Raw genomic sequence first — 26,861 nt, 5'->3', positions numbered from 1 at the left:
CCAGCAGCTCTGTCCTGCCGCATCCTCCAGCAGAGCAGGGCCCCGCAGATCAGCACTGCGATGACAGCCAGGCTGAGGAGCACGGAGTAGAGCAGCCCGAGGCCTGGGGAGAAAGAGAGGCAGTGAGCTGTGCCCCCACGGGCCTGCCACATCCATGGGGCTGACCCTCGCCTCTGCCCCACAGCCCCCGAGACCGTCTTCCTCCCCACCCACAGCCCCCCGCCAAGGCTGGCTCCACCTCCTCCCCCACAGCCACTATGGGACCGACTGACACCCCTCACCCTGCTCCACATCCCCCTCCCTGAGGTGAACTCCCTGCCCCACCCCACAGCCCTACCCGGGGCCGACTCCCTCCCCCTCAGAACCGCAGCTGGCCGATCCCATCCCCTGCCGCGGGCCCCAAAGGAGGGTGGCGTGTGGAGCAGGACAGGGCCCTGCGCTGGAGCTGGTTCGGGAACTCAGGCTCGGGATCCAGCTCAGACTCCTCAGCCCAGGGAGTGCAGGGAGATGAAGAGAGAGTTGGGGGCACAGGAGCCCCTCCCCACCTGCTGTGGGGCTCAGGGGATCTCCTGTTCAGAGACGGACCAGAGCCCGGGCTGGCACAAGTGGCAAAAGAGGCTGTTCAGAGACGCAGGCGCAGGGAGCTGTCTGAACTGCTGGGGCAGCCAGTAACCCCGGTGTGGTGGGCAGGAGCCCTGGCACCGCCCGGCTGGAGACCGGCCTCCTCCTGGCCTGGCCGGTGTGTCACTCCCGCCCGCCCAGTGTCTGCAGGAACATGGCCACAGCATCGGCGCAGAGCGCTGGCCACTCACCGGCCTGCCCGCACACCACGCCGGCCTCGGCGCCATGGCCGCAGAGCCCGGGACCCGACCGGGTCAGCCGGCACTCGGTGAGCAGAGACTCCTTGCCCGTGCAGCTCACGCCTTCCAGCCACATGTCGCTGGCCCCATGGCCAAACTGAGCAAGCCCCGGAGCTGACAACGCCACACCGCAGCCCAGCTGCTTGCACACCACCCCTGCCTCTGGCAGGCCCCAGTCGGCGTCACACACGGCGCCCCAGATGTCGTTAATCAGCACCTCCACTCGCCCGGAGCAGAGGCTGGGGCCACTCGCCAGTCGCAGCTGCAGCTGGCCCTGAGCTGAAAAACACAAAGCACAGGGCATGAGAGGCTGTTCCCTGACCCCAGGCGCCCTGATCCACGGCACCGCACGCGTCTCTTCACAGGAAACTGCCTGCTTTTGTGTGTTTCTACTGTGTTTAGGGAAACAAGGCTTTGTAAATAAACCAGACTGCACCAAAGAAACACCTAACTTGTATAATCCATTTTTCCTCTTCTCCAAAACACCTGTCAAGGACTCATTATTGGCTAATGCACCAAATGGGCAACACTCTTCATTTAGGATGAGCAGAATGGGCACCTGGCAGGTGTGTGGAGGGTGGCACCCTACATCCAAGACTTGCTTTACAGTCAGGGCTGCACACCGAAAGTGTACGGAACACTGTTCCCACTGAGCCATCACAAAAGGGGTTACTGCTGGGGTCTGCTGCACCCACCAAATCAGAGACGAGGATGAACAGCTCTTTTATCACCTACGTCAAAAATAATTGTAAATGGGGAATCATCCGAGAGGATGTTTCCGGTGTGGTCCCCCAGGGATTTAGTCTTGATCCAGTGCTATTCAATATCTTTATCAGTGATCTAGAAGAGCATATAAATTCATTGCTGGTAAAGTCTGCAGCTGACACAAAGATTAGTGGAGCAGTAAATAACGATGAGGACGGGTCATTTCTACCCAGCAAACTGGGTCACTTAGTAAGATGGACTCATTTGAACACCGTGTATTTAAGTACAGACCAATGTGAGGTCACACATCTAGGAACAAAGGCCCATCTCTTCAATGGTGTTTAGGTGCCTACCTCCCATTGACTGCATGGGGAGGTAGGTGCCTAAGTCCCATTCAGGATCTAGGCCAAAGAACGTAGGTGCTGTGTACAGTAATGGGGACTGTAATGTGGAAAGCAGTGACTCTGCAAAGTACTTAGTGATCATGGTAGAAACCAACTGAACATGAGCTCTCTTTACAGTGCTGTAGCTAGGAGGGTGAATGCAATCCCGGGATGTATAAACTGGAGAATGATGCTGAGCAGGATCCGGGAAGTGGTATCACCTCGTTACACAGCATTAGTGAGACCATTACTGGCTATTGTACCCAGCTGTCATGTCCACTCCTCAAACAGGATGGTGACAAATTGGAAAGCGTTCAGAAAAAAGCACCAAGTAGGATCTGAGTTCTGGAAAACCTGCATCACAAGGGAAAAGGTAGGAAGCTCTGTCTATTTAGTTTAATCAAGAGACAGTTAAGAGGTGACTTGATTATGCTTTATCAGTACCTAGCCAGGGATAAGATTTTGGATGCAGAGGGCTCTTGAATCCAGTGGGCAAAAACAGAAAAAGGTCCAGTGACTGAAGCGAGATAAATTCAGAAATATCAGGGCATTGATACCAGTGAGGTTAGTTAATCATTGGAACAATTTATCCAGGGACATGTGAAATCCTTTGTCACTTTAAGTCTATACAGCAAGATGGGACATCTTTCTTAAAAATCTGTGATAACGCAAACAGAAGTTACGGCCTTGACTCAAGAGAGACTCTCTTGCCATGTTTTGCCGATGGCCTGACTCGATGAAAACGCTCCCTTCTGGCCTTAAACTCTCTTCGTTTGAACAGGCTCCACACACAGCAACCGCATGAGAATGGAAGAACAGGATCTCTCCTCACCACTGACATGAAGCCACCTCTTGAGTAAGGCCAGGCAGCTGAGAAACAGGACAGGGAAATATGGCCCAGACGATTAGAACAGGAAGTGAGGAAGACGCCTGTGTCCAATCATAGCTGCCGGAGAACATTACAGGTCCAGGATTAATTAGCTAAGAGGCAAATTGGCCACAACAACGGGGAGACCAGACCTACTCTTGACAAAGTGACCCCTCGTTCCTAGTCCATGTAGTTGCCTACTGGCTCAATTTGACACCACATCCAACCAGGAGGGGAGAGGGGAGTCTGTGGTTACACAGTGCCCCATTGTGTCATAGTGGGGCAGAGGATCATAGATTCATAGATTCCAAGGCCAGAAAGGACCCTTGCGATCATCTAGTCTGACCTCGAGCCTAGCACAGGGCAGAGAACTGCCCCCAAAATAATTCCTAGAGCAGATCTCTTACAAAAATATCAATTCTTGATTCAAAAATTGTCAGTGATGAAGAATCCACCACAACCCATGGTAAATTGTGGCAATGGCTAATTACCCTCACCATTAGAAATGCAGGCCTTATTTCCAGTCTGAATTTGTCTAGTTTCAACCTTCAGCCATTGGATCATGTCAGACCTTTCTCTGCTAAATTGAAGAGCCCCTTTTTAAATATTTGGTCCCCATGTTGATGCTTATAGACTGTGATCAAGTCACCCCCTAACTGTGACTTTGTTAAGTTAATAGATTGAGTTCGTCTATCACTATAAGGCAGGTTTTCTTATCCTTTAGTCATTCTTGGGGCTCTTCTATGACCTTCTCTAATTTATCAACATTCTCCCTGGATTCTCCCTGGATTTTCCAACACAAGCAATTCAGATAGCTCTGAATCAGTGACCTGTCCTCTTCATTATTTACCCTTCCCCCAATTTTTTGTATCATCTGCAAACTTCATCATCTTGGATTTTATATTTTCTTCCAACTCATTGATAAAAATGTTTAATACCATGAGTCCAAGAACTGATCCCTGCCATGTGTGCCATGTTAATCTCCCTGCGGTTCAGCCCCTTAGCACCGTGCTGCGGCACTGGGCTCAGCCGTGACTCAGACAGGAGAGCCGGAGCTGTGCTGAAAGCTTCCCAACCCGCTCCCTGCAGCACCCCCGGTGACAGGACGGAGGAGGGTTACCTGAGCACACAACACCAGCATCTTCTCCGTGGTTACAGTTGTTGTTTCCCCAAGGACTAGCTCTGCATTGGCTGAGGCTGGTTTCTGTCCCTGTGCACTGAACGTCATCCAGCCAGATAGGGTCAGAACCTCGTCCAAACCAAGCCCCCCCTGGGGCCGATAAGGCCCTCCCACAGCCCAGGTGCCTGCACACGACTCCAGCATCGGTGATGTCCCAGTTGTCATCACACACGGTTCCCCACTCCACGTTGTGAAGCACCTCGACTCTCCCGGAGCAGCGACTGGGGCCGTTCACCAGCCGGAGCTGAATCACTTGTGATATACCTGAGTCTGCAAACACCCCAAGGGAAGAAACACTCAGAGAGATTCCTGTGCATCTGATCATTAGAGACCCTGGAGAACATGGTGCGTCCCACTGAAGGGTCTGAACAGATTCTGCAACTGCTTCTTAGGGGTTCACTCCCCACCACTGACATGCAGCTACCTCTGGAGTGGGACAGAGAAGCTGAGAGACCAGGCACAGAAACACATGGGCTGTGTGGGTGAGGCGGAACCCCGACTCCATTCACAGCCATGGGGGATGTTACAGGTTCAGGGGTAACTAGCTGAGATGGAAATCACCCAGAATGGCAGGGGTAGTGACCCCCCCACTACATAAAGGGACCCAGGATTTCTACTGCCCTGAGCGGCTGCAGGCCCCACTCGACACCAAATCTCACAAATGGGATCTAGGGTGACCCAGCGCCTCATTGTGCAGTAGTGGGGCAGGGAATCGGGGTGATCAGCGATGGGGGGGGGTCTCTCACTGAGGCCCATGTACTGCTCCCGGCAGCACAGTGCTAAGTGCTGTGCCGGGCGCTGTGCAAGCCCTGCCTGCGAAGGGAGGGCATTATCCGTGAAACCACCACCCGGCCTCCTACAGCACAACAGCCGTCACCACCCTGGGACACTGGGGTCAGCACCAACTCCAAGGGGAAAGGGCCCCCTTCCCTGGTCCCCAAACCACCCCCTGCAGCACAGTCCATTCACCCCACACGGAGCTATAGGGTGAGCACTGACTGCGAGGGCAGAGCAGCCTCTCACGAGCCTGCACGCTGCCCCCACAGCACAGGCCCCAGGCACAGTGCTCCGACCCTGGGATCTGCACTGACTGCCCCCACTCAGCCCTACCCCTCTCCCTGCAGCACCCACACACACATGATGGAGGAGGGTTACCTGAGCACACAACACCGGCATCTTCTCCGTGGTGACAGTTATGGACTCCCCAAGCCTTAGCTCTGCATTCGGTGAGGCTGGCTTCTGTCCCTCTGCACTCAACATCATCCAGCCAGATAAGCTCAGATCCTCGTCCAAAATGAGCCCCCCATGGGGCCGATGAGGCCGTCCCACAGCCCAACTGCCTGCACACGACTCCAGCATCGGTGATATCCCAGTTGTCATCACACACGGCTCCCCACCGCTGGTCATGAAGCACCTCGACTCTCCCAGCACAGCGACTCGGGCCGTTCACCAGTCGGACTGTAGTTTGCTCTGGAACAGCTGAAACTGCAAACACCCCAAGGGAATGAACTCTCAGGGAGGTTCCTGTACATCTGATCATTAGAGACCCTGGAGAACATGGTGCGTCCCACTGATGAGACTGAACGGCCTCTGCAACTGCCCATCAGGGGTTCACTCCCCACCACTGACATGCAGCCACCTCTGGAGAGACGGGGCACAGAAACACGTGGGCTGTGTAGGAGAGGAAGTGAGGAAGAACTCTGCCTCCAGGCACAGCATTTCAGGGGTAATCAGCTGAGATGGAAATCACCCGGCATGATGGGAGTTCATGACCACACTTCATAATGGGACCTCACATTTCTACTGCCTCTGAGCAGCTGCAGACCCCACTCGACACCAAATCCCACAGATGGGAGCTACGGCAACCCAGAGCCGCATTGTGCTGTAGTGGCACTGGGTATCAGAGCGATCAGCGCTGGCAGAGGGTCTCTCGCTGAGGCCCACGTACTGCTCCCTGCAATGCAGCCATAAGTGCTGTGCTGGGGAGCTGGGGTCAGCACAGACTGCGTGGGGAGAGTGTCCCCTACTCAGGCCCCATCCCGCTCCCTGCAGCACAGGCATGTAGAACTGTATGGGGGAAATGGGGTCAGCACTGACACCACGGGGAGAGCGACACTTATTGTGGCCCCCACCCGGCTCCCTGCGGTACAGGCCCTTAGCACCGTGCTGGGGCATTGGGCTCAGCCCTGACTCAGACAGGAGAGCCGGAGCTGTGCTGAAAGCTTCCCAACCCGCTCCCTGCAGCATCCCCGGTGACGGGATGGAGGAGAGTTACCTGAGCAGTTGACACCGGCATCTTCTCCGTGGGTGCAGTTACTGTCTCCCCAAGGCCTCGCCCTGCAGTCGGAGAGGGCAGCTTCTGTCCCGGTGCAGTTAACCTCATCCAGCCAGATACGGTCAGATCCTTGCCCAAAGTGAGCCCGGCCTGGGGCGGATAACGCCGTCCCGCAGCCCAGCTGCTGGCACACCACTCCGGCATCCCGTAGGTCCCAGCCAACATCACACACGGTTCCCCACTGCTGGTTGTGAAGCACCTCGACTCTGCCAGCGCAGCGACTCGAGCCGTTCACTAATCGGAGCTGAGCCGCTTCTGACACACCTGAGTCCGCAAACACCCCAAATCAATAAAGACTCAGAGAGGTTCCTGTGCATCTGATCCTTAGCTCTGAGGAACATAGCGCCTCCCCACTGACAAGTCTGAACAGCCTCTGCAACTGCCCGTCAGGGGTTTACTCCCCACCACTTATATGCAGCCACCTCTGGAGTGGGACAGAGAAGCTGAGAGACCAGGCACAGAAACACATGGGCTGTGTAGGAGAGGACGAACCCCGACTCCATTCACAGCCGTGGGGGATGTTACAGGTTTAGGGGTAATGAGCTGCGACGGAACTCAGCCAGAATGGCGGGGGTAGGACCCCTCTCCCACTTCATAAAGAGAACCAGGATTTCTACTGCCCTGTGCGGCTGCAGGACCCACTCGACACCAAATCTCACAAATGGGATTTACGGTGACCCAGCGCCCCATTGTGCCATAGTGGGGCAGGGGATCAGGGTGATCAGCGATGGGAGGGGGTCTCTCACTGAGGCCCATATACTGCTCTCTTTAGCACAGCCCCAACTCTGTGCTGGGTCACTGGGGTCAGCACTGACTGTGAGGGCAGAGCAACCCCTAATGAGGCCTATCCCACTCCTCTGAGCACACACGGTAATGGATGATCCGTACCTGAGCACACAACACCGGCATCTTCTCCGTGGTGACAGTTATGGACTCCCCAAGGCCTAGCCCTGCATTCGGTGAGGCCAGCTTCTGCCCCTATGCAGTGAACGTTATCCAGCCACACATACGGTCAGATCCTCGTCCGAACCGAGCCCCCCTGGAGCCGATGAGGCCCTCCCACAGCCCAGCTGCCTGCACACGACTCCAGCATCGGTGATGTCCCAGTTGTCATCACACACGGTTCCCCACTGATCATTATGAAGCACCTCGACTCTTCCAGCACAGTGACTCGGGCCGTTCACCAGTCGGACTGTAGTCTGCTGTGGAACAGATGAATCTGCAAACACCCCAAGGGAATAAACACTCAGGGAGGTTGCTGTGCATCTGATCATTAGAGACCCTGGAAAACATGGTGCGTCCCACTGATGAGACTGAATGGCCTCTGCAACGGCTTGTCAGAGGTTCACTCCCCACCACTGACATGCAGTCACCTCTGGAGTGGGACAGAGAAGCTGAGAGACCAGGCACAGAAACACATGGGCTGTGTGGGAGAGGACCAATCCCGACTCCATTCGCAGCCTTGGGGGATGTTACAGGTTCAGGGGTAACTAGCTGAGATGGAAATCACCCAGAATGGCGGGGGTAGGGACCCCCGCACTTCATAAAGGGACCCAGGATTTCTACTGCCCTGAGCGGCTGCAGGACCCACTCGACACCAAATCTCACAAATGGGATCTAGGGTGACCCAGCGCCCCATTGTGCCGTAGTGGGGCAGGGAATCGGGGTGATCAGCGATGGGGGGGTCTCTCACTGAGGCCCATGTACTGCTCCCGGCAGCACAGTCCTAAGTGCTGTGCTGGGCGCTGGGCAAGCCCTGCCTGCGAAGGGAGGGCATTATCCGTGAAACCACCACCCGGCCTCCTACAGCACAACAGCCGTCACCACCCTGGGACACTGGGTCAGCACCAACTCCAAGGGGAAAGGGCCCCCTTCCCTGGTCCCCAAACCACCCCCTGCAGCACAGTCCCTTCACCCCACACGGAGCTATAGGGTGAGCACTGACTGCGAGGGCAGAGCAGCCTCTCACGAGCCCGCACGCTGCCCCCACAGCACAGGCCCCAGGCACAGTGCTCCGACCCTGGGATCTGCACTGACTGCCCCACTCAGCCCTACCCCTCTCCCTGCAGCACCCACACACGATGGAGGAGGGTTACCTGAGCACACAACACCGGCATCTTCTCCGTGGTGACAGTTATGGACTCCCCAAGCCTTAGCTCTGCATTCGGTGAGGCCGGATTCTGTCCCTGTGCAGTGAACGTCATCCAGCCAGATAAGGCTCAGATCCTCGTCCAAAACGAGCCCTCCTGGGGCCGATGAGGCCCTCCCACAGCCCAGCTGCCTGCACACGACTCCAGCATCAATTAAGTCCCAGTTGTCATCACACACGGTTCCCCACTGCTGGTTGTGAAGCACCTCGACTCTCCCAGGCACAGCGACTCGGGCCGTTCACTAATCGGACTGAGCCGCTCTGAATGACTGACTCTGCAAACACCCCAAGGGAATGAACTCTCAGGGAGGTTCCTGTACATCTGATCATTAGAGACCCTGGAGAACATGGTGCCTCCCACTGATGAGACTGAAAAGCCTCTTCAACTGCCTGTCAGGGGTTCACTCCCCACCACTGACATGCAGCCACCTCTGGAGAGACGGGGCACAGAAACACGTGGGCCGTGTAGGACAGGAAGTGAGGAAGAGCTCTGCCTCCAGGCACAGCATTTCAGGGGTAATCAGCTGAGATGGAAATCACCCGGCATGATGGGAATTCATGCCCACACTTCATAGCGGGACCTCAGGATTTCTACTGCCTCTGAGCAGCTGCAGACCCCACTCGACACCAAATCCCACAGATGGGATCTACAGCAACCCAGAGCCACATTGAGCTGTAGTGGCACTGGGTATCAGAGCGATCAGCGATGGCAGAGGGTCTCTCGCTGAGGCCCATGTACTGCTCCCTGCAATGCAGCCATAAGTGCTGTGCTGGGGGGCTGGGGTCAGCACGGACTGCGTGGGGAGAGTGTCCCCTGCTCAGGCCCATTCCGCTCCCTGCAGCACAGGCATGTAGAACTGTAGGGGGGAAACAGGGTCAGCGCTGACACCATGGGGAGAGCGACACTTATTGTGGCCCCCCACCCAGCTCCCTGCGGTACAGGCCCTTAGCACCGTGCTGGGACACTGGGCTCAGCCGTGACTCAGACAGGAGAGCCGGAGATGTGCTGAAAGCTTCCCAACCCGCTCCCTGCAGCACCCCCACACATGACAGGATGGAGGAGAGTTACCTGAGCACACAACACCGGCATCTTCTCCGTGGGTGCAGTTACTGTCTCCCCAAGGCCTCGCCCTGCAGTCGGAGAGGGCAGCTTCTGTCCCGGTGCAGTTAACCTCATCCAGCCAGATACGGTCAGATCCTTGCCCAAAGTGAGCCCGGCCTGGGGCGGATAACGCCATCCCGCAGCCCAGCTGTGTGCACACCACTCCGGCATCCCGTAGTCCCAGCCAACATCACACACGGTTCCCCACTGCTGGTTGTGCAGCACCTCGACTCTGCCAGCGCAGCGACTCGAGCCGTTCACCAGTCGGAGCTGAGGCGCTTCTGACACGCCTGAGTCTGCAAACACCCCAAATCAATAAAGACTCAGAGAGGTTCCTGAGCATCTGATCCTTAGCTCTGAGGAACATGTTGCCTCCCACTGACAGGTCTGAAAAGCCTCTGAAACTGCCTGTCAGGGGTTCACTCCCCACCACTGACATGCAGCCACCTCTGGAGTGGGACAGAGAATCTGAGAGACCAGGCACAGAAACACATGGGCTGTGTGGCTGAGGCGGAACCCCGACTCCATTCGCAGCCGTGGGGGATGTTACAGGTTCAGGGGTAACTAGCTGAGATGGAAATCACCCAGAACGGTGTGGGGTCGGACCCCTCCACACTTCATAAAGGGACCCAGGGTTTCTACTGACGTGTGCGGCTGCAGGCCCCACTCGACACCAAATCTCACAAATGGAATCTAGGGTGACCCAGCGCCCCACTGTGCTGCAGTGGGGTAGGGAATCGGGGTGATCAGCGATGGGGGGCGGTCTCTCACTCAGGCCCATGTACTGCTCTCTTTAGCACAGCCCCAAATCTGTGCTGCGTCACTGGGGTCAGCACTGACTGTGGGGGCAGAGCAACCCCTAATGAGGCCCTACCCTCCTCCTCCGAGCACACACGGTAACGGATGAATATTACCTGAGCACACAACACCGGCATCTTCTCCATGGTGACAGTGATTGTTTCCCCAAGCCTTAGCCGAGCATTCGGTGAGGCTGACTTCTGTCCCTCTGCACTCAACGTCATCCAGCCAGATACGGCCAGATCCTCGTCCGAAACGAGCCCCCCTTGGGGCCAATGAGACCCTCCCACAGCGCAGCTGCCTGCACACGACTGCAGCATCAAATAAGTCCCAGTTGTCATCACACACGGTTCCCCACCGCTGGTTGTGAAGCACCTCGACTCTCCCAGCGCAGCGACTCGAGCCGTTCACTAATCGGAGCTGAGCCACTTCTGAGACGCCTGAGTCCACAAACACCCAAGGAAAGAAACATTCAGGGAGTTCCTGTGAATCTGATCTCCTAGTGTCACTGGGGAAAAGCGCGTCTTGCTGGCGGGTCTGAACGGTCTCCTCGCATGGCAACTCCATGGCCAGGCCTCCCCACCACTGACCAGCCTAATCACTTGGGCAATGCTGAAGTTCATCCACAGTCACAGCAGAGAGGCAGGTGCCAGGAGAAGGCGATGGAGCGGTGAGTGGGCAGCTGATGCTAGGGCAAGTGCCTGGATGGCAGAGGGAGCAAAGTGCCTTTCTCTCCGTCCCCAGCGTGGGAGGTGAACTCACCTCTAAACTCTGGGTCTTCACTGACCAAGGACAACAACTGTGAGTGGGTTGTGGTGCAGGGAGAAGGGATGGGCACCTTAAAGGAACTTTTGATTGTTGGACTCAAGAACCTGAGGCAAAAGACACGGCCCAGCTTACTCCAGAGTGGGGGTTTTGCTCACGGTTTTATGTTTATGAAATTCTGTTTGCAGCATTTTTTTTAATGCTGGGTTACATCCCTCCTTGTATTAACAAGTTTATTTTCTACACTCAGACTCTGTGCTTGTGAGAGGGGAAGTGTAGGAAGGTGCAGTGGCCTTCCTCAGAGCCTGGGCCCAAAGAAGGGCCGAAACGACCAGGCCAGACAGTGATAGGTCCGGCAGCCCAGTCAGCCTGGCAACAGAGGGGCGGAGCTTCCGCTGGGGCAGGAAGTATAAAAGGCAGGCCCCGCAGCTCAGTTGGAGACAGGCTGCTGCCAAAGACCTGACTTGCCGGCTGCAGTGTAGGCCTGACCCCAGCCGGGCCGCCGCCCCAAGCGACCGCCTCCCGGAGCAGAGGCGCTGGGAACAGCCCAACCTACCAGGCCCCAGGGACTGGATAGGGCCTCCGGGCCCCAGTGACTGGACCGGGGCCGTGAGCCCCAAGGACTGGATAGGGCCTCCTGGCCCCAGCAACCGGACTGAGCCCCCTGAGGCTCCAGGGTGGGAGATAACCTCAGAGGCCGGCCATGACCTGGAGGAGCTACCTGACGCCGAGCCCCCGGAGCCCTGTGACCTGGAGGAGTTGCCCCACTTGCCGCCAGTCGACAAGGAGGGACTGGCGAGCTTGCCGCGGGCCGAGTACCCCAGTGACAGCCATACAAGTGGCTGAGTCAGGGGCAAGACCCCCGTCGGCGTGTTGCGGCTGGAGCCCCGCTGACTCAGTGGCCAACGTCCTTGCCACTGCTAGGGCCCTGGGCTGGGACACAGTGGAGACGGGCGGGCCTGCGTCCCCCTCCCACGCTTCTCTAGCAACCCCGGGAGAACGTGCTCTCCCCTGCCGCTACAGACAGCGGACCCACTGCCTGCCTCGCCCGGCCTGAGGCAACAGACTGCTACCGGCCTCGCCCTGCTTGAGGACCGGAGACCTTAGACTATTTGCTTGCCTGTCTCGCCCGGCCTAAGGGCCCGAGGCGATAGACTACTTGGCAGTCCGCCCTGCCTGAGGGCCAGGGCTTAAGACTCCTACGAAGAGACTAACCCAGTCCCCTTTTAGGAAGGTGCAGTGGCCTTCCTCAGATCCTGGGCCCGAGGAAGGGCCGCAACGACCCAGCCAGACAGGACCACCGGCCTACAGGAAGCATTGCCTATTAGAGGCGTCCATGGGGTGGTGTGTGATTTTCCCAGGTTACGGGGAAAGGGGGCTCACTCCGGTTCAGTGTGCTATTGTTTAAAAGGAACTTCTAGACATTGAACCTTGGTTCAATTGGTCATGGCCAACTGCACCTGGCAGAAGGGTCACATAAATATCGACTTGTGACACACACAGAAGAATACGCTCCTCATGGACATGCAGCCACTTCTGGGGTAGGACAGGGTATCTGAGAAACAGGACAGGGGAAGAATGTAGGCTGTGTAAGACAGGGAGTGAGGAAGAATCACATGTCCTGTGTCTGACTTACAGGTTCAGGGCTAATCTCCTGAGATGCAAAACTGCCAGAACACAGTAGTTAGGAACCGGCCTCAAGAAATTGACCATGAGATTTTAGTTTGAGTGAGTGGCTGCAGGCTCTGTTGACACCAAATCCAGCCGATGGAATCTACCGTTACCCAGCCCCGTTTTGTGCCGCAGAGGGGTATGGCCCAGGGATACCTAGACGCCAACTGGCAGAGGGCACAGGGATGCCTAGAGTTTAATGGGAACCCCCTGGGTGAGAAATATGCACAATATCTCACCAAAGGGTAGCATGTGAGGTCTTGACCTAGAGCCGGCAGCCCACTGGTCATCCGACTTGGTGCAAGATGTCTGTAGGGACATAGTTTAAGGGACATGTCTGGGCCCGGACGGGGCCTGAGAATTTACAAAGACAAAGGACCCCCAGCACAGGTCCCCGAAGAGAGGCCACCTCAGCTAAGTGACAATGGTCTGTAACTATGAAGAAAAGAGGAGCAGGGACAAGATTTTCCCTTTCACCCAGGAGGCGAGCTGCGGGCGTTTGTCTCAGACACAGGAGATCACAGCCAAACCTGGAGGAAAAGGCTGGAAGGATTGCGGGGGTGAACTTTGCTCTATCAGACAGAAACGTAGCTAGTTCAGTGAGTCTAGGCTGTAGTAAGCATGTTATGGTTTTATCTGACATGGAACCACTTCTTTCCAACACTTCCACTTGCTACCCCTCGAATCTCTACACTCTGTGAAATCACTATCAAGGTATCTGGGGCTGTGCCTTGTTTGGGGCGGTGATGGGAGGTGGAACTGGTCAGCTGGGGGGCCTGTTCCTTTGGTGGGAGCAGTGGATCAGTGACTGGTGTGAGTGCCCAGTGAGACAGGGGCTGGGTACTGCAGGGGGACGCTCGGAGGACTGGAACGTTGCCTATTGCCACCTGGAGAAAGCCCTCATCCCGCAAGGCCTAGAGGGCACGGCTTGTGTGGCCTGTGGATGAGGGAGTCGGGAGCTGACCCCCGGCGAGCATAGACAAGGCTTCCTCCTGCTAGCGACCCATGGCACCGCAATGGGGCATCGGGGCCAGCACTGACTCTAAGGGGAGAGCACCCCCTACTGAGTCTCCATCCCACTCCCTGCAGCACAGGCCTATAGGACAGCACAGGACAATTAAGGTCAGCACAGACTGGGAGGGGAGAGCGTCTCCTACCTGAACCACCATATTGCTCCCTGAAGCATGAGCCCCAAGCACCATACTGGGGTCAGTACTGGTGTGAGCGGACAATGCCCCATAAAGAGATTCCCACCCTGCTCCCTGCAGCACCCATGGGGTTGGAGGAGGCTTACCTGAGCACACAACACCAGCATCTTCTCCATGGTGACAGTTATTATTTCCCCAAAACGTAGCCCTGCATTCAGAGAGGGCAGCTTCAGCCCCTCTGCACTGAACGTCATCCAGCCAGATAAGGTCAGATCCTTGTCCAAACCGAGCCCCGCCTGGGGCCGATGAGGCCGTCCCACAGCCCAGCTGCCTGCACACGACTCCAGCGTCGGTGATGTCCCAGCTGTCATCACACACGGTTCCCCACTGCTCGTTGTGAAGCACCTCGACTCTCCCAGCGCAGCGACTGGAGCCGTTCACCAGCCGGAGCTGAACCACTTCTGATATATCTGAGTCTGCAAACACCCCAAGGGAAGAGACGCTCAGAGAGATTCCTGTGCATCTGATCTCTACTGATGCTGGGGAGCATATCGCCTCCCACGGACAGGTCTCAACAGCCTCTGCACACAGCTACCGTTCATCTGTGCCTCAGTCCCCACCACTGATATGCAGCCAATGCTGGGATGCAACAGGGCAACTGAGAAATAGGCTAGGGAAATTGGGCCCAGCCATCTAGGCAGGACATGGGGAAGGATTCTGTGTCCAGTCTTCAACTTCCAGCCATTGGGTCTTATTAAACATTTGCCTGTAAGATTGAAGAGTCCTTTATTATCTCATTTTTGTTCCCCGGGTTGGTGATTATAGACTGTGATCAAATGACCCCTTAACATTCCCTTTCTTCAACTAAGGACTGAGCTCCTGGAGTCTATCACCACAGGCAGGTTTTCTAATCCTTTGATCGTTCTCATGGCTCTTCTCTGAACCGTCTTAAATTTATCAGCATCCGTGACTTGTGGGCACCAGAACTAGACACAGGATTCCAGGAGCGGTTGCACCACGACCAGACACGCAGATTAAAAAACCTCTCTACATCTACTCGAGAATACCCTGTTTATGCATCCCAGGATCGCAGATTAGCCCTTTTGGTCATAGTATCTCACTGGGAGCTCCTGTTCAGCTCTTTTTCAGCGTCACTGCTTCCCAGGAGAGATTCCCCCATCCTGGAAGTACAGCCTGCTTCTTTCTCCCTAGATGGATAATTTTACATTTTGTTGCATTAAAAGGCATCTTCTGTGCTTGCATCCAGCTTACCAAGTGAATAGATCACTCTGTAGCAGTGACCTGTCCGCTTCACTATTTACCAGTTCCCCAATTTTTGTGTCATTTGCAAACTTTCTGAGTGACTGTTTTTATGTTTTTCTTCCAGTTCACTGATAAAAATGTTAAATTGCGTCGAGCCAAGAAGTGATCCCGCAGGACCCCACCCCAAGCTCATTTGCCCGGTGATGATTCCCCAATCACAATTACATTTTGAAACTAGTAAGTAGGCCAGTTGTTAAACAAGTTCACATGTGCCATGTCCATTTTGTATCATTCTCATGCGGTGCCAAGTGGAATGCCTTGCAGAAGTCTAGCGCTAAGGAGCTTACACAGAGCTCTTCTTCAGGTCAGGTGACTCGAAAGCTTATCTCTCTCCCCAGCAGAAGTTGGTCCAATAAAAGACATTACCTCCCCCACCTTGTCTCTCTCGTGTCCTGGGACCGACATGGCTACAGCTAAACTGCACAGAAAAACGACAGACGTCTCAGCAGACACAGCCACACTGTTCCCTTAAGTAACCAAACGTCTCTCTCCTCAGAATAACACACCGAGTTAGTCTGACTAGAAATTAATGGTCACAGAGCGCCGCCTAGTGCTATAGTGGGCTGCAGGGATCCGAGTGAGCAGGGGTGGGAGAGGGCCTCTCACGGCGACGTGTACACCTCTGGCTGCAGCACAGCGCCCTAGCACCACGCTGGGCCATTGGGGTCAGCACTGATGTTGAGAAAGGACAGCTCCCTCCTGGGCTCCCCAAACACCCCCAGCAGCAAGCCCCTTAGACCTGATCTGGGGAGCTCCCTCTGCCCAGTCCGAACCCCACTCCCTGCAGCACAGCCTTTTGCAGCAGGTGGTGCCTTAGGGTGAGGACTCACTGTGAGGGGACGGCGCTCCTAGCGAGTCCCCAAACCGCTTCTCACAGGGACACAAGAGATGAGGGTTACCTGAGCACACAACGCTGGCATCTTCTCCATGGTGACAGTTATGGTCTCCCCACGGCTTAGCTTTGCACTCAGAGAGGGCAGCTTCTGTCCCGGTGCAGTTAACCTCATCCAGCCAGATAAGGCCAGATCCCGATCCAAAGTGACCCCCCCCGGGGGCTGATAACGCCGTCCCACAGCCCAGCTGCCTGCACACGACTCCAGCATCAGTTAGGTTCCAACTGTCATCACACACGGTTCCCCACTGCTCGTTATGAAGCACCTCGACTCTCCCAGCGCAGCGACTGGAGCTGCTCACCAGTCGGACCTCAGCCAGGTGTAGAAGGGCAGAATCTGCAAGACCCCAAGGTAATAATCAGGGAGCTTCCTGTGCATCTTATCACTAGTGATGCTGGGGAACGCAGTGTCTCCTACTGATAGGTCTAAACAGCTTCATCACACAGCGACTGATCATGAAAAGCTCACTACCCACCACAGACATGCTACCTCCTCTGGGGTGGAATAGGCAGCTGAGAGACAGGCTAGGGGAAGTTGGTTCAGCAGTTTAGGAAGGAAGTGAGGCAGAATTATGTGTCTCTCAGGTACCGCAGGCCTGAAACCCAGGCCCGCAAGACTGCCAAATTAGAGCCTTACCCGTTACACCACAGTGAGATGAGAGAACTACTGCAGCTAATGGCCCACCAGAAAAGGCCATACCTGCTGACTCAAGGTGGTCAGGTGACTAGCAGCAGACCGCTGATTGGACAGGTCACAAGACACCTCCAGGCCAGGTATAAAACATCCTGTTTCCATCCTACCCTTTGTTTGAGCAACTCCTTGGTAGGGCAGCTGATGGCCAGACCCCTGGAACCAAATTCCTGCTGCTGGCCTGGGTCCTGTTCCTGGTTCTTGGCTCCTGTCTCCTTGCCCAGTTCCTGTTCCTTGCTCCTGTTAGCATCCCTTCTTCCTGGCTCCTGCTGCCTGGCCCAGGGAGAGGTATATGGCTCGCAAGGACGCGTCCCCCTCTCCATGCAGCACAGCTGGGACAGTGGAGTCAGCACTGACTCAGAGTGGAAAGCCGGAGCTGTGCTCAAAGCTTCCTAGCCTGTTCCACGCAGCACCCCCAGTGACGGGAGGGAGAAGGGTTACCTGAGCACACAACACTGGCATCTTCTCCGTGGTGACAGTTGTTATTTTCCCAATGCCGAGCCCCGCATTCGCTGAGGACAGCTTCTGTCCCTGTGCAGTTAACATCATCCAGCCAGATGGTGTCAGAACCTCGCCCAAACAGAGCCCCCCCTGGGGCTGATAACGCCGTCCCACAGCCCAGCTGCCTGCACACAACTCCGGCATCAGTTAGGTCCCAGCCATCATCACACACGGTTCCCCACTGATGGTTATGAAGCACCTCGACTCTCCCAGCACAAGGACTGGGGCCGTTCACCAGTCGGAGAGAACCTGGGTCTGGAACGACTGAGTCTGCAAATGCAATAAACACTCAAGGAGATTCCTTTGCATCCGATTACAAGTGAAGCCTATGAATGTATTGCCTACCACTGACGGGTGTGAACTGCATGTCAGGGGCTCACCCCCCATCACTGACATGCTGCCACCTCTGGGGTGGGACAGGGCAGCTGAGAATCAGGGCACAGAAATGCGGTGACTGTGCATGATGGGAAGTTAGGGACAACATTGTGTCCAGGCAGAGCTTTGGTGGATGCTACAGGTTCAGGGCTAATTATGTGTGCTGCAGATTGTCCAGAATGGTTGAATTAGGAGCCCGGCTGCTGGCCAAGTGACCCCGGGTTTCTAGTCCCCAGGAGAGACTGCAAGCTCTGTGTGACACTGTTGGGGAACATGATTGTGTGTTGTAAATAGTTCATATTGTTCTCCTAGGGCCTGACTAGGGCCCGACCCCATTTTGTTTAAAATGGAGTCTGACAAAGAACGCAGACAGTCATGATGCTTGGCAAGGTGCCAGCGGGGCAAGTCTGCCCAGCAACTGGGGAAAAGGCGGGAAACCTAGGGATTTTGGTGCCGTGTGCATCACCTGAGAGGGTGGTGTGCAAAGGGTTTAGTGACGAGTGCGCAAGAATGGTGCCGTGTGCACAACGCCGAGACGGGAAAATCCCTAGCCTCTGATTGGTCCAGGACTGGAGGGACCAGAATGAATAAAAGGACACTCGGCCCCTAGAGGCTGGCTGCCCATCTGAGTGGCAGTGTGGGGCCGGTGTCTTTGCTTGCTAAAGCCAGCTACGGACCAGGAAGAGAAGCCGCCGACTGCAGACCTGGGGCTGAAGCAGACGAGCTACGGACCAGGAGGAGAAGTAGATGTATTCGAGATCGAAAACCAACGCTCGGTGGTCTGAGCGAAGATCCAACAGTGAGCTCAAAGAGATTTGGGGGGGGGCAAGAGTTACTTTATTGGTTGTTGGGACCTGGGGTTTACCCCCATTGTTTATCCTTGAGGTTAGTGGTTTTGTTAAGTTGTCACATAAATAAATTGTCACCTTTTGGTTTGGAAACTACTGGAGCGGGGTGATCCTTGCAGTCCCTCCACCGGTGACAGATCCGGCAGGGTAAAGTCCTTCAGTATAGAGATCCCCTTTTTAATTCTGCTTTACGGTAACAACGCCACGACTGACAGCTGGGATCCATGCTTACCCAGCGCCCCGTTGTGCCAGGGAGGGGCAGGGCAATCAGAGGTGGGAGAGGGCCTCTCACTGTGTTACACACACACACACACCCCACCCTCTGCAGCTCATGCCCCCCAGCACCGCTCTGGGGAATTCAGTTCGTCACTGACTGTGGGGTGACAGTGCCCCCAGCTGAGCCCCACACCCTGCAGCACAGACTTTTTATCGCCAGCGGGAGGACTGGGGTCAGCCATGATGGCGAGGGGAGAGCGCCCCCTACTGTGTTCCCCACGTGCTCCCTTCGGTACAGGCCCTTAGCGCTGCGCTGGGGCAGGGGAACTCAGACAGGAAGCAGGGGCTGTGCTGAAAGCTTCCTAATCCGCTCCCTGCAGCCCCCGCAGAGACACGAGAGATGTGGGTTACCTGAGCACTCAACACTGGCATCTTCCACGTGGTTACAGTTATGGTCTCCCCACGGCTTCGCCCTGCATTGGGAGAGGGCAGCTTCTGTCCCGGTGCAGTTAACCTCATCCAGCCAGATACGGTCAGTTCCTTGTCCAAAGCGAGACCCGCGTGGGGCTGATAACGCCGTCCCACAGCCCAGCTGCCTGCACACGACTCTGGCCTCAGTTAAATCCCAGCCGTCATCACACACGGTTCCCCACTGCTCGTTGTGAAGCACCTCGACTCTCCCAGAGCAGCGACTCGGGCCATTCACCAGCCGGATCTGAGTCACTTCTGAAATGCCTGAGTCTGCAAACACCCCAAAGGAATAGTCAAAGAGATTCCTGTGCATCTGATCACCAGTGACACTGGGGAATGTAGCACCTCCCACTGACCGGTCTACACAGCAAATGCCCATCAAGGGCTCACTCCCCACCACAGGCATGCTGCCACCTCTGCAGCAGAACATGGCAGCTGAGAGACAGACTAAGAAAAGTTGGCTCAGCTGTTTAGGGAGGAAATGGGAAAGAACTATGGGGCTCCCAGGCACTGGTGGTCTCAAAGCCAGGCCCCTGAGATTGCATACCTGGAGCCTCACCACTCACACCCTGGTTAGATGAGGAAATTACACCAAATAGTCCCCCAGCAAAGACCACATCTGCTGACTCAGTACAGTCAGGTGATTATAACAGACTGCTGATTGGACACCTCCAGGTGTATAGCATCTTCCTGTTCCTGTCCTGCCCCTTGTCTGAGCAACTCCTGGCTAAGGCTGCTGCTGGCCAGACCCCTGGGACCAGGTTCCTGCCTCCTCACCTGGATCCTCTTCCTTGCTCCCTTTGCCCCTCGTTCCTGCTTCCTCACCCTAACTCCAGTTACCGACTCTGATTGTGGCTTGACCCTTGGCGAGTCCTCGGACTCTGATTCTGGTTTTGACTTTGCCACGACGTCCAGCTACGACCCCCCACTCCACCCCGGCTCTGACCATTACGTCACACCACCCCGTAACCAGCCCTCTCAGTGTCCAGTCCCATCTGCACCGGGGCTACAGGTTCATGGCTAATTAGCTAAGTTGGCAATTGGCTGGGACAATGGGGTTAGGCGCCGGATGCTTGACAAAGTGACCCGGGGTTCCCAGTGCCCAGGGACAGCTACAGGCTCCAGCTGACACTGAATCTGACCAGTAGGATCAATGGCTACAGAGCGCCCCATGGTGCCAAGGCTTCGCACTGGGATTAGAGCGAGCAGAGATGGGAGAAGGCATCTCAGAGAGACAGATCCATCCCTCCCTGCAGCACAGCCCCCAGCACTGACTCAGACTGGAAAGCCGGGGCTGTGCTCAAAGCTTCTCAGCCTGTTCCACACAGAATCCCCAGTGACGGGAGGGAGGAGGGTTACCTGAGCACACAACACTGGCATCTTCTCCATGGTGACAGTTGTTATTTCCCCAAAGCCGAGCCCGGCATTCGCTGAGGGCAGCTTCTGTCCCGGTGCAGTTAACATCATCCAGCCAGATGGTGTCAGAACCTCGCCCAAACAGAGCCTCCCCTGGGGCTGATAACGCCGCCCCACAGCCCAGCTGCCTGCACACGACTTCGGCATCAGTTAAGTCCCAGCCATCATCACACACGGTTCCCCACTGATGGTTGTGAAGCACCTCGATTCTCCCAGCACAGCGATTGGGGCCGTTCACCAGTTGGAGAGGACCCGGGTCTGGAATGATTGAGTCTGCAAATGCAATAAACACTCAAGGAGATTCCTTTGCAGCGGATCACAAGTGATGCCAATGAACGTATCGCCTACCACTGATGGGTGTCAAGAGCTCACCCCCCACCACTGACATGCTGCCACTTCTGGGGTGGGACAGGGCAGCTGAGAATCAGGACACAGAAATGGGGTGACTGTGCATGATGGGAAGTTAGGGAAAACGTTGCGTCCAGGCAGAGCTGTGGGGGATGTTACAGGTTCAGGGCTAATTATCTGTGCTGCAAATTGTCCAGAATGGTTGAATTAGGAGCCCAGCTGCTGGCCAAGTGACCCCGGGTTTCTAGTCCCCAGAAGCAGCTGCAAGTTCTGTGTGACACCACGACCGACAGCTGGGATCCATGTTTACCCAGCACCCCATTATACCAGGGGGGGCAGGGTGATCAGAGCTGGGAGAGGGCCTCTCACTGTGCCACACACACACGCACACACACACACCCTCTGCAGCTCACCCCCCCAGCACCGCTCTGGGGAATTCAGTTTGTCACTGACTGTGGGGTGACAGCGCCCCCGGCTGAGCCCCACACCCTGCAGCACAGACTTTTTATCGCCAGCGGGAGGACTGGGGTCAGCCATGATGGCGAGGGGAGAGCGCCCCCTACTGTGTTCCCCACGTGCTCCCTTCGGTACAGGCCCTTAGCGCTGCGCAAGGGCAGGGGAACTCAGACAGGAAGCAGGGGCTGTGCTGAAAGCTTCCTAATCCAATCCCTGCAGCACCCACAGAGACACGAGAGATGTGAGTTACCTGAGCACTCAACACTGGCATCTTCCACGTGGTTACAGTTATGGTCTCCCCACGGCTTCGCCCTGCATTGGGAGAGGGCAGCTTCTGTCCCGGTGCAGTTAACCTCATCCAGCCAGATACGGTCAGTTCCTTGTCCAAAGCGAGACCCGCGTGGGGCTGATAACGCCGTCCCACAGCCCAGCTGCCTGCACACGACTCTGGCCTCAGTTAAATCCCAGCTGTCATCACACACGGTTCCCCATTGCTCGTTGTGAAGCACCTCGACTCTCCCAGAGCAGTTATTCGGGCCGTTCACCAGCCGGATCTGAGCCACTTCTGAGATGCCTGAGCCTGCAAACACCCCAAGGAAATGAACACTCAGGGAAGGGCTAGAGGAAAGGAATATCAGGCTATTCCCCTATAGTTTTCTCTGGCCATTCAGTCCCAGTGTGATGGACTGGCTGGCTCAGGGGGGCTGAGAATGGGACACTGGGGCGTTCCCCTCTGGAGGTTGCCAGCTCTGATCCAGCCCCTGTTGGGAGAATATTGATTGTAGATAGTTAAATAAGTCCCTCATAGCCCTGACCAGGCCAGACTCCATTTTGTTCAAGATGGAGTCGGGCAGTGAGAAATGCAAGCAGAGATGCTTGGCAGAATGCCAACAAGGTCAAGTCTGCCCAGTGATGGACAAAAAGGCGGGAAAACCCAGAGGATTTAGTACCGAGTGCACAAAATCAGAGGGTCGTGTGCACTGACCCAGCGGGAGGTGTGCAGAGCTTAGTGCCGTGTGCACAATGCAAAGGCGGGAAGAATCCCAGCTAACGATTGGCTGAAACCCAAGGAACCAAAAAGCATATAAGGAGACCCAGCACCCCAGAGGGCGGCTGCCCATCTGAGTGGCAGCGTGGGGAGGGTGCGTGTAATTATTGAAAACAGCCTGTATCGAGGAAGAGAAGCGGACGGCGTCAGACCTGGGACTGAAGCAGACGCTAGACCAGATCGTGACCAGCACTCTGTGGGCAGAGTGAAGAACAATTGTGAGGCTATGGTGACTTGTGGGGACCAGGGTTTGATTTGTTGGTCGTGGGACCTGGGGTTCACCCCCTTTGGTTGTTCCTTGATATCAGTGGTTTTGCTAAGCGGTCACACAATAAATTCTCATTTGTTTTGGAACACCAGCGGTGTGATTCCTATAGTCCGTCCCCGGTGATAGATCCGGTCGTCAGGGTAAAGTGCCTAGTTTCCCCCGTAACACCCCAGGCCTGTGGGAATGGCTGACTCGTGAGATGGAGAATGGGACACTGGCTCTTTCCCCCAGGGGATGGTGGCTCCAGCACAGTCTGCGCCAGGGGATGAGCTGATGCAGTCGGTGGGGGAATGAGACCCGGGGCTTTGCCCTGGTGGGCACCAGGTTCCCGTTTGGCCCCAGCTCAGGCAGGGTCAGTGGAGGTGTCGGGGAAAACAGGTGCTGGGCTTTCACCTCTCTGGCCCTGGTTCCAAGCCAGCAATGACTGGAACTTGCATCCATTGCAGACTTCAGGTGCGCACAATGTGAAATGAGCTGCTGGGGTTAATTCCCCTCCAGCCCAGTCCAGCCCAGCCCAGCCCTCAGTCTGAGCGGCTCCCAGCCGAGGGGCCACGGATGTAACTGATCAGGAGACTGAACTGCCCTTCGCCCTGCCTGGGCTCCCTCCTCGTCTGCATCCTGACGCCCCCCATGACCAGAGCCAACCACAGCAGCCTCGCGGGGCTGATGTTCTGCTCCCCCAAAGCCTGGACCAGCCCTGACTAGGGCAGACTCGACTTCTCTGTATGCCACAGTGTCCAGTCAGATGGGGCCGGCCCTGTACTGAACTGAGCTCCGCCCTGTGCTGACGGCGCCGCGGCATCCCAGCTCCTGGCACCCAGCCCCACTTCCCGCAGGCCCGGCCGGTATCACTCACAGCGCCCCTGTGTCGTAACACAGAACCTCCACTCACAGGGGTGGGGCCCCTCGCCAGCCGTAGCCAGAGCTGAAACAACTCTAACAATAACTATAGGCAAAATATCTGTTGGGGCAGATCACGCCCCGGGGAAATGTGGGGTCACCCCAGATTGCAGCAGCTCAGCCAGGAGCTGCCAGAGCCCAAATGTCACTCGGCCTTGCTGGGCAAGGGTGAGCCCTCAAGGCCTGGGCCTGGGCATTTCCACCGGGACCTGACAGCCAGGATGCCCAGTGCTCTGCTCCCACTCAGCCACACAACCTGCCTTGTTAACAATTCACTGGTGGGGAAACTGAGGCACATAGCGAGGACAAGATGGGCTGAGACCACGGGCTGAGTCAGTGGCAGAAGTACAATTTGAACCAGGTCTCCAGTTTTGTCCTTGAATCATGAGGTCACGTAACCTTAACTCTGCCCTTCCCCACCCTGATTTATGAGATAGCTGCACACGGAGCTTCACACTGCAGCTTTCACCCCCCCCACACACATCCAGACCTTGCACCCTCTGCCTATGTTCGCATTTACCTGCAATGGAGAATCCTGTCATGGAAGCTGAAAGAAAGCAAAGACATGAGATAAGTGTCTGTCTCCATGGCTGGACACCTCCGGGATCTCCAAACGCTGTAAGCTATAGCCATCTCTTGATGCCCCGGGGGAAAAGACCTCAGCCACACCTCGTATTTCATTGACCTAACTACTGCCTCTCAGGGAGGTGGATTGCCTCTGGCGACAGGAGACCGTCTCCTGTCAGCGTAGGCCGAGCTGCTGCTGGGTCACTGTAGCATCCCAGGTGCAGACAAGCCCAAGTAGCCGGTAAAAGACAAGACGTGGTGAGGGATGTCAGAACCAGTGACACTGCACCAGCCCTTCCAAACCAAGCCATCTGCTTCCACGCTGCCTCCATCGCTGAAGGTCCCACACCCCCTGCTCCCCTTAGACCTGGCTGGGGCTAGTGTCCCCCCGACTCAGAGTGCAACTGCCCCATTCGCCCTGTAATGGAACTAACTGTATTATGCTGCCCAGCCGGTAGACGGTGATGTGTGTAAAATACCTTATTTAAAGCTAACCTCAGCCATACCAGAGAACTTCAGCTTTGACAAACCTTCACAATGGACAGACTGGAAACAAGATTTTGCATTGCTGCCAAGCTGCACAAGGAAACTGGAGATATACAGGTATCTTCTTTAATGTAGGCTGCAGGAAGCAGGCAGAGCATATCTTTAAATCCTTTGACTTCACTGAAGAGTCACAAAGGTGACTATGAAAGGGGTCTGGCTATGTTTGATGCATATCTCAGAGACATGTGGTTTATGAAAGAGGGATTTTTTTTCACCAGAAAACTCAAGGACAAGGGGTAAGTTTTTAATGTTTTATAAGAGCTCCGCATGAACTGGCTGAAAACTGTGATTTTTGGGAAAGCAAAACATGAAAATAGCACAGACAGGCTGGTTATTGGGTTAAGAGATAAAAACCTTTCACAGCAGCTACAATTGACGAGAGATTTATTCTTTGCGATAGCTATTTAAATAGCAAACCAGCCTGAATTAGTCAAACAGCAGAACAAAAGGCAGGAGCAAGTTGAAAACCTTAAACTAATTTAGAAGCTGTAAACAGACATTTGAGCATTAAAGGTTGTTACCATAAAACCACTGAGGCCAGGAGAGAGAACACCTAGGCTAAGAGGGACAAATTCCAGCCTACATGCACAAGATGTGGAAAAAGTCGATGCACGTTCAGCCTGAGGCGCATGGTGTAATATATGCATGAAATATGGACATTTTGCAGCTGTTTGCAGCACCAAAGAAGTTAGGGCGGCTGTTTTCAACTTGTGGCTCGCCGGCTGCTTGTGGCCCAATCGGCACACACCTGCAGCCCATGTGACATGCTCAGGGCCATACAGATACTTTGTGTGGATGCAGCCCACGTAAAACGCAGAGACCTGCATATGCGGCCCACAATGGTAAATAGGTTGAGAACCACTGAGTTAGGGAGATGACTCAGATTACAGACAATCAAGAGCTCTGGGCTCTGTCTCTTTTGATGACATGGAGCCTGACTGGAGAGTGAAACTGAATATTCCTGTCAAGACGACTGACTGTAACATTGACTCGGCAGCTGATGGCTCAGGCATCTCAGAAGGGATTTAAAATCCCTTTCAGTCAGGAATCACCCGACACAGCTGTGACCTGCCCTGCACGTGTTCTGAACGGGGCCAGTTCGCCACAGAAACAACTTACTAAGACAAAAGCTTTGCACCGAGCGCACGTGATCAAAGAACCACTGACCAGCAACCTTCTCAGCTGCAGTGTGGCAGCCAGGAGGGGCCATGTGAGAACGGAGGAGGAACTCCACAGAGGATTGATGATACTGGACTTTTGAAAGGAGATGAATGTAAGTCAACTTAAGAGACAATGCTGCACCAAACAGTGTACAAACACCCCTGCCAGAGAGACCCTGAAGAAACTAGCTGCAGCAGAATTCAGAGGACGTCATTCCCTGGTTGTTGTGGACTATTTTTCCAGGTGTATAGAAATAATGTACTTCAAAGACATAACATGTCACAATGTTATTGAGAAACCAAAGTGCACTTCTGCTCATTTGGGTATTCCAGAGCAACTAGTCATGGACAATGGACCACAATTCACCGCAGCAGAATGTGTCATTCCAAACAAAATACGATTTTGATCTTATTCTAAGCCACGCACGTTACCCCAAGCGAATGAAGAGGCTGAAAGAGCTGTACAGACAGCCAATCAAATCCTATAGCAGGAAGATCCATTCCTGGCTCTTCCGAGTTACAGATCAACACCGATAGCAGGTAGTGGATATAGTCCAGCACAACGCCTGATGGGAAGACAACTCAGAACGACTGGAAAAGTACCTATCTCCAAAGGGGCCAGACATGAAGAGAGTAGCCAGACTGAATTAAAAGGCTAAACTGATTTTACTGTAACGTCATTAAGGGCAGGGCTATTGTAAAATGGGACCTTACCGCACCCTAAGTTATCTCCATGGGATAAGGAACCCATCTCTCACCACCTTCAGCGTTACCCAGAGGAACGGGCTGGGTGTGGGTCACTGTCTATGAGAAGGGGTGGGACACTAGTAACTCCAGGGGACTTCCTTCCCTCAATTTACCAGCAAGGACT

The 26,861-nt window shown here is 55.3% G+C and overlaps 1 protein-coding gene across 1 annotated transcript; it reads right to left on the bottom strand.

Annotated features, from left to right (window-relative positions):
* Positions 1 to 4: 4 nt before the first annotated feature.
* Positions 5 to 24,351, bottom strand: LOC137156902 (deleted in malignant brain tumors 1 protein-like; the record flags this gene model as incomplete). The annotated part of the gene is given in 20 exon segments (XM_067553887.1): positions 5 to 103; positions 813 to 1,139; positions 3,859 to 4,266; positions 5,152 to 5,481; positions 6,272 to 6,595; positions 7,199 to 7,349; positions 7,351 to 7,550; positions 8,428 to 8,698; positions 8,700 to 8,741; positions 9,062 to 9,078; positions 9,550 to 9,759; positions 9,762 to 9,878; positions 10,497 to 10,820; positions 14,111 to 14,440; positions 16,187 to 16,516; positions 17,312 to 17,641; positions 19,222 to 19,551; positions 20,641 to 20,970; positions 21,752 to 22,081; positions 24,238 to 24,351. Coding segments are annotated over 20 exon segments (4,822 nt in total), but the record flags the coding sequence as incomplete, so codon positions are not given.
* Between the last annotated feature and the right edge of the window lie 2,510 nt (positions 24,352 to 26,861).

Source organism: Emydura macquarii, unplaced genomic scaffold, assembly GCF_026122565.2.
Source record: "Emydura macquarii macquarii isolate MOO-44397 ecotype Brisbane River unplaced genomic scaffold, CSIRO-AGI_Emac_v2 contig_1482, whole genome shotgun sequence".
NCBI classification, from domain to species: domain Eukaryota; kingdom Metazoa; phylum Chordata; order Testudines; family Chelidae; genus Emydura; species Emydura macquarii.
Note: the sequence above shows the minus strand (reverse complement) of the source record. Positions and strands in the feature narration are given on the sequence as shown.